Consider the following 12,999-nt stretch of genomic DNA (forward strand, 5'->3'; position numbering starts at 1 on the left):
GCCCAGAGAAAGCAATCTAGGAGGTTTCTGGAGAGTGTGGAAGATAGCTTCCTGACACAGCTGGCACCTCCCTACCAGGGGAGGTGCCCTTCTAGACCTTTTCTTCACAAACAGAGAAGGACTGGTGGGAGATGTGGTAGTTGGAAACTGTCTTGGGCAGAGTGACCATGAAATGGTAGAGTTCTCCATTCTTGGAGAAGCCAGGAAGGGGACCAGTAAATCCGCTGTATTGGACTTCTGGAGGGCCGACTTTGAACTGTTCAGGACACTGGTTGGTAGAGTCCCTTGGGAGGCGGTTCTGAAGGGCAGAGGAGTCCAGGAAGGCTGGGCGCTGTTCAAGAAGGAAATCTTAATGGTGCAGGAGTGGTCTGTCCCCACGTGCCCAAAGATGAGCTGACGGGGAAGAAGACTGGCCTGGCTGAACAGAGAGTTGTGGCTTGAGCTTAGAAGGAAAAAGAGGGTTTACAATCTTTGGAAAAGAGGGCAGGCCACTAGGGAGGTCTATAAGGATGTTATGGGGCAGTGCAGGAACAAAATTAGAAAGGCCAAAGCTCGTCTGGAGCTCAATCTGGTGACTGCCGTCAAAGACAACAAAAAAAATGTTTTTACAATTATATTAATGCAAAATGGAGGACTAAGGAGAATCTCCAGCCTTTATTGGATGCAGGGGGGAACTTAGTTATGAAAGATGAGGAGAAAGCAGAGGTGCTTAATGCCTTCTTTGCCTCAGTCTTTAGCAGCAAAACCAGTTGCTCTCTGGATACACATTACCCTGAAGGGTAATGCTCCCCATCCCCATTCCCTGGTGGAAGGGGATGGGGAGCAGAATGTGGCCCTCACTACCTATGAAGAAATGTTTGGCAACCTGCTACGGCACTTGGATGTATGCAGGTTGGTGGGGCTGGATGGGATCCACCCGAGGATACTGAGAGAACTCGTGGAGGAGCTGGACAAGCTTCTTTCTATCATTTATCAATGGTCCTGGCTCTTGGGGGAGGTCCCAGTCAAATGGCGGCTAGCAAATGTGACGCCCATCTACAAGAAGGGCCGGAGGGCAGACCCGGGAAACTATAGGCCTGTCAGTTTGACCTCAGTGCCAGGGAAACTCATGGAGCAGATTATCTTGAGTGTCATCATGCAGCACTTACAGGGCAACCAGATGATCAGGCCCAGTCAGCATGGGTTTAGGAAAGGCAGGTCCTGCTTGACAAACCTGATCTCCTTCTATGACAAAGTGACACACTTGCTGGATGAGGGAAAGGCTGTGGATGTGTTCTACCTTGACTTCAGCAAGGCTTTTGACATTATTTCCCACAGCATTCTCCTCAAGAAACTGGCTGCTCGTGGTTTGGACTGGCGTATGCTTCATTGGGTTAAAAACTGGCTGGATAGGTGGGCCCAAAGAGTCGTGGTGAATGGAGTCAAATCCAGCTGGAGGCCAGTCACTAGTGGCATTCCGCAGGGCTCAGTACTGGGGCTGGTCCTCTTTAATATCTTTATCGATGATCTGGATGAGGGGATCGAGTGCACCTCAGTAAGTTCTCAGATGACACCAAGTTAGGTGCGTGTGTTGATCTTCTCAAGGGTAGGAAGGCTCTGCAGGAGGATCTGGATAGGCTGGACCGATGGGCTGAGATCAGCTGTATGAAGTTCAACAAGGCCAAGTGCTGGGTCCTGCACCTGGGGCGCAATAACCCCAAGCAGAGCTACAGGCTGGGAGATGAGTGGTTGGAAAGCTGCCAGGCGGAGAAGGACCTGGGAGTATTGGTGGATAGTCAGCTGAATGTGAGCCAGCAGTGTGCTCAGGTGGCCAAGAAGGCCAATGGCATCCTGGCTTGCATAAGAAGCAGTGTGGCCAGCAGGGCTAGGGAAGTGATTGTCCCCCTCTACTCGGCTCTGGTGAGGCCGCACCTCGAGTACTGTGTTCAGTTTTGGGCCCCTCGCTACAAGAAGGACATGGAGGTGCTTGAAAGAGTCCAGAGAAGGGCGACCAAGCTGGTGAGGGATCTGGAGGACAAGTCCTACGAGGAGTGACTGAGGGAGCTGGATTTGTTCAGCCTGGAGAAAAGGAGGCTCAGGGGCAACCTTATCACTCTTTATAAGTACATTAGAGGCTGTAGAGAGGTGGGGGTCGGTCTATTCTCCCATGTGCCTGGTGACAGTTGTGCCAGGGGTGTTTTAGGTTGGATATTAGGAAGAACTTCTTTACTGAGAGGGTTGTGAGGCATTGGAATGGGCTGCCCAGGGAAGTGGTGGAGTCACCATCCCTGGAGGTCTTTAAAAGATGTTTAGATGTTGAACTTAGCGTCATGGTTTAGTGGAGGACTTGTTAGTGTTATGTCAGAGGTTGGACTCGATGATCTTGAGGTCTCTTCCAACCTAGATAATTCTGTGATTCTGTAATAGTGCTTTATACTAATAATTTCATCAAGTTTCCTAAATCTGTTTTTTTTTTTTTTTTTCTTCTTCCAGCTGAAGAAAATGAAGACTAAATAGTAATGATTGTAATATATATATTAGTATTATGAAAACATGTCCAAGAAAATATTATTTCTCTGGTGCTGCATTATTGTTTTGAACTTTATTCACTAGTAATTATTAAATGCTAATTTGTTCAGATAACAATTATGTATTTCAAATAAGATTTTTGAATCAGTTCAGCTACCAAAAGATTTTCAGTGAAAACGAACTGAATATACCTTCCTTCAATAGAAACAAGTTTAGTATGTACATTGAGCCATGTAAGTTCAAATACATGATACTTTCAATAAAGCTTTAAAAAAGCTCACAGTACCATATCAAAAATACCTTAGATGTGCTACACCAAGCACTGATCCACTAGGAATTCATTTTGATGGCTCCCATCTATTATCATATTTTTAAGGGTTACCCCTATCCAAATATGCTTTTTATTGGATTCTGTGACTGCACAGAGCAAGCATGATAACACTCTAATGAGTTCAACAGAAATACAAGTTAAGAAGAAGAAATATAAGTTAAGGACATAAGTGCTAGTAAAGTTCAAATGCTAGTAAAGTTCAAATACTGATAAATGCTTGTTTAGCAAGATTTATGTCTTTTTACCCTTCGTTATGTTTGAAGCTGTGTTGTAAGTATTTTTATTTGTTCATGAATTTGTTACCTTGTTTTTGACGCTCAAAGTAAAGACTAGCACATTCTACTTTTCAATGGTCATAATTTTAAAACAAGACCGCTTCTATAGATTGGGCAGTGTGCTTCACCCTCTATGGTAGCCAAAAGACGGGACAAAACAAAAGGGAGAGCTCAGAATCTAGTTGGACAAGCAGGTATTAACAGGTTCCCTTTCTTTAAGGGAAGTTTAATTTCTCAAAAGAAGTAATTTAGGGCAGTGTCCTGGTTTCAGCTGCGACAGAATTAATTTCCTTCCTAGTAGCTTATATGATGTTGTGTTTTGGATTTTTGATTAAAATAGTGGTGATGACACACTAGTGGTTTTAGTTATTGCACAGCAGTGCTTGCACAAAGCCAAGGCCTTTCCAGCTCATCATGCTGCCCTGCCAGCACCAGGAACTGGAAGGAGATGCAGCCAGGGCAGCTGGCCCCAGCTGCCCAAAGTGATGTCCCACACCATGTGGTGGCATGCTCAGCAATAACAGCTGGAGATGTTAGCAGGGGGGCTGCTCTTGCTCAGTGGACTGGCTGAGCATTGGTCAGCAGGTGGTGAGAAATTGCACTGTGCATCATTTCTTTCTTTTTAAAAAATATTTAAAAAATAAAATATTAATTAAAATTAAAAATAATTAAAAATAAATATATAATAAAATTATTATTATTATTATTATTATTATTATTATTATTATTATTATTATTATTATTATTATTATTATTATTGCTTTCATTTCTTTTTCTTTAAGCTATTCTCACCTCAACCCATGGTTACTATCCTCCCTTTCCCCACAGTTCTCTTCCCCCTCTATCTGGAGGGGAGTGAGCAAATGGCTGCCCACCAGTCTAAATCACAACAAGCAGCTGAATGTATTTTGTGTCCTAAATGCCTCATATAGCAAGGAGAAAGATCCTGTGCTCAAATCAGCAGAAGGTGTCAACAGGTGGCTAGGGTAAGGAACAAAGTGTGCAGAGGCCATTTAAGTCACTGGAGAAACAAAGTCCTTCCCTGTATGTGCTATTGCAAAAATAAACACGAATATATTAAGTTGATGAAGTTAGTTTAGTGTCTTTGTATATATTCACAAAAGTAGCAAGTCTCCATGTCTGTGAATTTTAATGAGATTTCTTAACAGAAAATTGAAATTAAAATACCTGTCCTTTACAAAAGGAAAGCGCGTGAATTTATTGCAACTTGAAAATATTTCTTACAGACATTTTCTTTAAACAAGAACAGCCCATCTGACTGAAGTAGTAAGCATTTTGTATCTGTTATCAACCAGCAGTAATACTGTACCATCTATGAAACTGCTGAATAACTGAAATGGTAAAATCACCATTTTATGTCTTTTAAATGACATTTGGTCATTACATTGATATACTTCACTCTATCATCAGTTCTGGAGATATAGACGTCATAAAATTTACCAAAGAAATCAGTTTGCTCATACACATTAAGACCATCTATCAGCAAGATACTTTTCATTAGTCTGTATTTTTAAAATACAACATATTAGAAAATGCTTATTGCAAAAACAACCAAAAAATTGTTAGAATTTGCAAAGACATTTAGTTATAAGTAACAATTTTTGCATAGCTATTACTTTAAACCTTTTTGGTCTCAGGTTTGTATAGGAATGTTGATTTATTTATTTATTTATTTATTTGGACAGTTAATTGGAGACCTGTTTAGTCTCCAAGAGAGAATGCTATTTTAGGTTCAAAAAGAGAATTGGTCTATAAATTAGTTGAAGTATAGAAAAATTCATACTTTCAAGATTATATGGCAGGGGAAACTTGATTTTGCAGAGAAGGAAAATGTCAAATATTTTACTTTGAAAAATTATCATTCTTAGACTTCAGCAGGACATGAAAAAATCCTTAAAAGTGTTCTTTATGTTGTAGGTGCTATATGTGAGTCTTAAGCACAGAAAAGTTAGTCAGGATTTTGAACTATACTAAATTTGGGTTATGTATGATTATGAACATTACTATTTTTACTTGTGTCTGAATAGAAATAACAGGATACACAAATGATCATTGAAGTAATGCATATTAGTTTTATTGTTCTCAATGTTGTGCCAGATAGAAACCAGACGGTTTAGAGTTGTTTAAACGTAAACACTGCCATCCCAAAGGGTTGCTTGGCTATCAAGTATCCCACCTGTGATATACTACACCACTACACCAAAACTGAATTATAACATATACATTTTTCCTTCTCAAGGAAGGGAAAGTTTGTATCTGAGCAGTATTCTTCTGCCTAAAATTCCACATAAACTGAGTTTAGTTATGTCCTCTAGAGGTTCTCTGAAGAGGTGATCAATTATCCTGAAAAAAGAAGCAGGGAAATGTATAAGTGGGCTAGTTCCTCCCCTCCAGGTGTAACTGTGTTCTTTTGAAAGATATTAACTGCAGGTAAGGGGAAAAGAAGTTCTTCAGACTTTTGCCCTCCTGAGGAAAGGAAGAAACAAAGCAAAACAAAAACCCAAGCCAACCCAACGCAACCCTACAAAAAAAAAAAAAAGGAAAAAAAAAAAAAGGAAAAACACAAACAAACCCTTCCTAGACTGGGTGCAAATTCTACAGATTTGAAAAGTTGAAGCATACCTTATCTTCAGGAAGAAGTCTAAGCAGGAACATTTCATAGAATATGGAAGGACCCTGCGTTGTCTTTTGTATGTCTGTAATTGAACATCCCGAGGCAGAGTGTGGAAGCTGCCCTGCTTCAATTTGAATAAGCCTTGACAGGGCCCCGCTAGCTTCAGGCTAGTCAGGTCAGGGAAGTGTGAAATGCAATTAGACAGCCACTTAGAGATGACCTCCTTTGTGTGATAATGTTATCTAGGAACTTGGTGTTAAATAAAAAAAAAAAAAAAAAAAAAAAAAAAAAAAAAGTGGTGGGGTTCTTTAATATATAGGTAATTATATCATAAATATGTATTTGAGATTGTCATTATTATATAGGCTAAGATAGTTGTTTCCAACAACTCCAACAAAATGGGAGTTTTGGTCAATGGTCAATGTACTTTCAATGTACTTGTGTTTTTTTTTTTTTATTTTTTTTTATTTTTTTAAGAAAAATGCCAAGTGAAAATACAAGACATTAGTTTTAAATTTGACTCATACTGGGATATTACCAAATATTTTGAGTCTACAAGAATTTTTCCCCACATGGGGCCTACATGCCATTTTCATCATAATCTTAAGCTGCAAAGTTTTCTGGTTTATATATTTTAAAAAGTCAGGACGATGTAAGTGCACTGCTCAGATACCCTCCACTTCTAGAATTCTCATCTGTGTACTTAGATGTTATTTTTGCGAGGTTCATATTTTATTTTCAGTTGAAATCTTGCCCTCAAAAAAATAGCATCTGTTTTCATCCATTGCAAATTGTAATTCTCTGAGAATACAAAATGATTAGGGTTACCAGCCTGTTTCTTTGAGTTTTGGAATTTTGTCAAGAGTTTTACTGGGGAGGGAGGAGGGGAAGTAGCAGTGGGTAAGGTAAGGACTTCATTCATCTTAATGGGGATTTGACAACAGTGTCTCTCGTTTGATTTAGAACCCAGATACTAGTCATGGTGATAACTTTTGCAATAGTTCAATAGTTTAGCTTGATACAAAGCATTTCTTTTTCCTGTGCACTAAATGATGACCAGAAACACAGCGTACACTACCATCTCCAGCACTTGCACTATTGTCACGTTTTGCTGCTTGTATTGTTCTATAGATATTAAGAAGCTTTGAAGGATACACAGAAATACTGATATGTGTACCTTTTTTTTTTCTTTTTTTTTTTTTTTTTTTTTTTTTTTTTCCCTAGAGGACAGATTCTCTGAACAGTTGTTTCTATTTTATGACACTGCAACTCAGATCATTTTCCTCGGATAGGTGTCAAATGAAGAACAGGAGAGCAGCTTGCTGCTCAAACAGATAGCTGGAGTAGATTTAAACTGTAGATTTAAACTGTAGACAGCCACAGCTGTGAAGACTAAGAAAACTACAAAAGGGACTGAATGCAGATAGCTTCTGAAGGAGAAACATCAAAAAAAGTATTTTTGGCAGCAGTTCCTTGGAGACCACAGCTTCAGCCTTTTTAGTGACTTTGTGTTAGAATTTTTCACTCATTTGTTTATTAATTGCCACTGTTCAAAAGACTGGACATCATCAGGTCATTAAGCTCTGACATCCATACTGTGTGATTTTTAAAACAACTAAGCTCCATCTCAAAAGGAATTGGCTATTTTACATCCTCTATTTGTAATGGAAAACAAGAGCACAATGTAGTTTTTCTACTGCTAAAACACCTTTCACTAACTCTCAGATTAAATTTACTCAAAGCTGAGTGAAAACATTTATTGATGTGACATAATTGCCAATATCCTTTAACTGGTGTTTAATCCTGAAAAGTATTCATAGACATCCTGTCCTCCCTGTTTGCTAGTATAAATAAACCAAGATTTTCGTGGATATATCATTGTAGCTCATCTAGTGATTTGTGATGGCTGCAAGCAAGTCAGATCCAATCTCCAATACCCACTATAAGAAGGGGAAGTTTTCCCTTTCTTTTCAGATCTTTTTGTATTTAGTTTTTGGATGGAACACTTGGAAAACTCCCTGTAAAAATAAATAAATACATAAATAAATAAAGGTTGATGAAATAACTAGAGCTATAGGTGGAAGAAAGAAATTGTGGCTAAATGGAAAGGCAATGCTAACTTTAAGAAAAATGCAGATATCTCCATAATTATATTGGTTATGTAGTCATAAGGCTGCAGAGTATCTATGGCAAGTTTCAGTCTTAAGCAACTGCTTTAACAAATAGTAATTAAGTAGGTAAAGCTCTGAAAGAAATTACCAGAATGCATTTTTCCACATAGATTTACAGACTTACTAAGTTGGTGAAATTTGTTGAATTTCAATTCTTTTAAATTTTTACACTCATTGCTACCAACTGCTAGTCACACTAACAGTAACTCAGCTATGAGCTAAGTAATTAACATTGATTATTTGAGCATTGATTATTTGAGCATTGATTAAATGAGCTAAGATTAACAAACCTCAGGGTTGAACTTTGTGTCATATTGCTGTACTAGTAGGTCTTGACTTAGCAATGCCTCCCTTCTGATAAAATCCCAAACTCGATCCTCTAGTTTTTGAAGCATGAACATGTATTCTGACTAAGTTTGTTGGTGCCTAACTCCATGTTACCTTTCTTACAGGTCCATTATCTCATGGTCTTGTCTGCCAACTGGGCCTATGTGAAAGATGCTTGCAGAATGCAAAAATATGAGGATATTAAGTCAAAGGAAGAGCAAGAGCTTCATGATATTCATTCTACTCGCTCTAAAGAGAGGCTCAATGCTTACACATAAAAGAAACATTCTCTTACTTTCTAACATGTGAATGCTTTGTTGTTTAACTAAAGGTCATTCAACCATTTTAAAAACAATTGAAAGTGCTTCTCACAAAAGATAGTCTGGGTGACATATCACCCATATACAATTCTTGGTTGTCTAGCACTTGGTTTCTTAATTAGTTCTTACTTTGTGTGACCATTCTCTACCACAGAGCTCCTAAATAGCCTTTCCTGAATCCTTTTAAGCTAATTAGTACTGCTAGATGAAGGATACTAAACTACTGTCAAATACAAATATGTGTTTGATTTTTTTAATCACTTTGTATGTGTTATGCATAACACCTTTTGCATTGTTTCTTATATGTTTTTGAAAAAAAAAGATAGCTTTTTATACTTTTTAGTTTTGAGTTCAATAACTACTTTAACTACAGGTATACTTCAAAGGGACCATTGTACATGATGTACAATATATAAAGAAAACACTAATGACTTTCCTTTATATTTGGAAATCTTGCCAGGTGGACCCTGATCAACGTGAATGAAGGTCCTAAGAAAGTTTTAAACAATCAAAGGTGCAATTTCTAAATTTGTAATAGTGGGTAAAAAATTGAAAAAAAAAGGAAAAAGACAAAAAAAAGAAAAAAAAAAAGAAAAAAGTGCTTCTTATCTTTGTTAACATGGTATTATTATTGATGTTTTTAAAGAATATTCTCTTGTTCCAAGTTCCATGGGTGATAATTCCTGTTTGTATTGTGAGCATGCAGACCGTGGTGCTAACAATGCATGGCCACTTGCCTTTTGAAGGAATTCAATACCACGGTTACCTGTTAAAGAGTTATGGTATATAGACAATTGTTAATTAAGTGATATAGTTATCCATAGTTTTTTACAGAATGATCTCTCTTTAATTAATTCAATGATGGTTATGCTAAATTGGAGCTGTTCATGTGATGATGTGAGAAATTACTGCTTAGCTACATTTATGAAAGTAATATATCAAAAATACAGTGACCGTAGGAGTCAGAAGTCTTTTTACCTGCTTTAAAAATTTAAATGGATTGCACCTGTCTGAACTGTACAAGATATATTAAAGAATACTTCCATAAATGTTATAGCTTGGCTTCTAGCTTTCCTACACATATTTGTTTACCTGTATTATGTTAAAGTAAGGTGAAAGACCACTACAGAGCTTATTATTTGAAAGTGTAGTAATATATTTGAACATTTATTTTGATAGGAAAATGGTATCAGAAAGATAGGTCATCTTAATTTGAAAGAATTACCTGTATCAAAAACGAAACAAAAACCCCTATTTAAACAAAATCTGTATTATTGGACCAAATTTGGTGGATTTTTTTTTTATTATTTTTTTTTATTTTTTGGCCTATTTCTAATGCTACAAGAATGCTGTAAAGTGTCTTTTAAAGTGATGTAGCCTGACAAGACATTTTTGTCAGTGTTAAAAATCTTAGGTAGTTTTGTGCACTTATTGGACCATTGTGAATTCTCTCTCAGTGTAAGTGCATTTCTAATAAAATTTCTTGAGTAAAACTCTTCTTTGTACTATTACTAGTCATGCATCATCAGTAATTTTTAACAATTCTTGTAGTAAGTGGAGGGTAATACTATAGTTATTTGTGGCATGATAATGCAATAAGTAGTATTAGTTGATTGATTTTTTTTTCTCTTTTTTTTATTATATATTTTTTCTTTTGTTTTCTTTTTTTTTTTTTTTTTTTTTTTTTTTTTGTCAACTGGGGTCAACAGTTTTCTGATAATGTGCAGTACCAGTATTACAGTTCTGCAAAAAATATTAGGAACCTCTCTTTTGGATTCTATATTGTAGTGTTTCAGTTTTGTGTCTTAAAACGTTTGTGCTGATTTTTAAAACTATGTCTTTTAAATTCATGTAATGATGTTAATGCTTTTGGCTCTTCTCTGGTATTAGAGTTTGTATTTTCACAAAGAATGCTTTGTAGCAGGCATTACAATTAATCTGTTTTGTACATAAATGTGCCAACAGCTTGATGGTGGCGTTTTTGAAATGTAGAACAAAGTGCTTGCAAAAATGTAATAAACACACTTGTGTACTTTGTGTACTTATTAATTGTTCGTGTTGTGTAATTTTTTTCTTTGCCTATACTTACCGAATCACTGTAAGCAGAAGTGGAAGAAGCCAGTTCCTTCTGTTGCCCTTGCTATAGTGGAACAGTATTCTCAGTTGTATATATTTTTTGTACAGTCCACTTTCAGATGTTGCAGGATATAGATCCTCTGGCAGAAATTATGAGAGCAAAAAATAAAATTAGAAAAAATAATCTGGAGATGTTGCATGTGTTATAGAACATATCTTTGTCAAATTTATGATTAAAAAAATAATAATTTCAGTGGAAGAAAATCCAAAACCAAGAGTGATATTTTCATACCTTTCTTGACTCTAAATTCTCTCTGGACTGTACCTCTGTCTAATCACATACAGTAAAAGTAAAATATGCAACTTTCCCATGATGTGAAATTCAGTTATAGGTAATATGGGTACTTCATTAAAATTCCTGACCGTTCCCAATGTGTAAATTTCTTCAAATGTCTTAAAGAACATTTAGGATCAGAAATTATATATACTAAGAATAAGAGAGTAAATATATGTATATATAAAAGAGCAGAATACCATAGTCTAGGAAGAGTAAGGTTGCACGGGCATACTTGTTGTAATTTTAACCTGTCAGTCATGAGAAGTGCACAAGATTGGCATTACTGAGGTCTCATTTGGAACAGCTTACAAGAAGTTGGTCTGGCATCAACATGGAGAGTACTGAAGATACTGGTACCTGGAAGTTACAGTGGCTAATACTTTATAACCTTGATAACAATTCTGCATTACTTGCGTGCATGTAATGTAATTTAAATGGTTAAGAAAATGTTGTCTCTGTCTGTGTCAATTAACATGATAACAAGGAAAAGTAATTATGATATAAATCCCAAATGTGTTTACTTCTCATTAAACTAGCTGTTATTTAGCTCTTTTTGTGCTCTTGATGAGAGCGTGTTCCATAATAGCAATTTTTCATCAGTAGCACAGGCCAAGGAAGCAGCAGAGCTTCCCATAACACAGCACATCAGTCATAACTGATTCACTTCAAAGTGTACACATATTTGTTTTATTCCAAACTCTTTTCTGCTTCCTGGCAGCTAAGGCTAACTTATCTTGTGGTAGGTTTCGTGGATCTTGATTTCTATAGACACTTCTGTGCTTAGTCAAACTGTGACTATTGTGCTTTTCAGAAATGAGGAAATCAATTGTAGATAAATGTTTGGTACAGTAATATTTTATTTGATTTATTATATTTTATTTGCTGCAGAAAAGGATGCACTTCAATGAAGGCTCCAGTTTAAGAATTTCCCAACCCTAGGTCCTCAGTTTCTTATTTTCATCATAGTTTGCCATTAGTGTTATTAGTACCATCGCTAATCAATTATTAACATACTAGCACTATTGATTATTAGCACTATTGATGGATAATCAATAGTGCTAATAGCATGTTAAAAAATAGATGCAAAAACTGCTTGAGTTACAAAACCTTCCCACCTGTTTATCTCTATCCCTATCACCTTCCCTTCCCTTCCCTTCCCTTCCCTTCCCTTCCCTTCCCTTCCCTTCCCTTCCCTTCCCTTCCCTTCCCTTCCCTTCCCTTCCCTTCCCTTCCCTTCCCTTCCCTTCCCTTCCCAGAAGGGAAGAATACCTTCCAAGGTATTTTATATATCAACAGGATCATATCAGTGTTTCTGTTTTCAGCAAAGTCACAGAAATCTACATCATCATGATTTTGGCAATGATGAAATTCACCGCAGATGCAGGGATGAATGTCCATAACAAGCATGGAGAGAATGGTGATTTTTAAGCCAGCCTTGCAATGTATCATGTAGTTTGTCTATATAGTTAAAAACAAGAGACACTGAAATTTGCTAATTTCATGTTAGCAAAAATAGAAATGATGAATGACTCCCCACCCCCTCAAAAAAAAAAAAAGGCAAAAAGAAAAGAAACAAACAAACAAAAAAACACAAGCAAAACAAAAACAAAAACAAAAACAAAAACCTCTAGCCTTATCCCACAGATTTGAATGTACATATTTATCCATAAAAGATATAATGCATATTTATCCTTAAAAGAACAGATGGCTGAGAGAAACCTGTAGCTGCAAGTTGTAGTTTTAATTGTCACAGTAGGACCAAGTAGCTGGTGGTGTGGCCATGGTTTCCCCTGTGGTGTGCTCTTGGTTTTCCTTCCCAGCATGAATAATGTGATGGCATAGCAGATGTGTTGCATGTGCAGCAACATGAAACAAGCAGGTAGAGCTTGTGTCATTTAAAGCAGATCAGTGCATGATGCAGAAGAGGGCTACTACTGCACAGACATAATCCTGCTCCCACTGTGGCAAGGGTCCATTTTATGAACAGACATGAATAAAGTCAGAATTTCAGGGTCAGCA

At 36.9% G+C, this 12,999-nt stretch overlaps 1 protein-coding gene across 1 annotated transcript in view; it reads left to right on the top strand.

Moving 5' to 3' along the window:
- Positions 1 to 9,128, top strand: part of GPM6A (glycoprotein M6A) — a 111,592-nt gene extending 102,464 nt beyond the window's left edge. The window contains exon 7 of the mRNA XM_032187288.1: positions 8,373 to 9,128. Within this exon, the coding sequence (XP_032043179.1) occupies positions 8,373 to 8,525 (153 nt within the window). The 3' untranslated portion in view covers positions 8,526 to 9,128. The remainder of the gene's footprint in view (positions 1 to 8,372) is intronic.
- The last annotated feature ends 3,871 nt before the right edge of the window (positions 9,129 to 12,999 follow it).

The sequence above is a fragment of the Aythya fuligula genome, chromosome 4 (genome assembly GCF_009819795.1).
Source record: "Aythya fuligula isolate bAytFul2 chromosome 4, bAytFul2.pri, whole genome shotgun sequence".
Lineage (NCBI taxonomy): Eukaryota > Metazoa > Chordata > Aves > Anseriformes > Anatidae > Aythya > Aythya fuligula.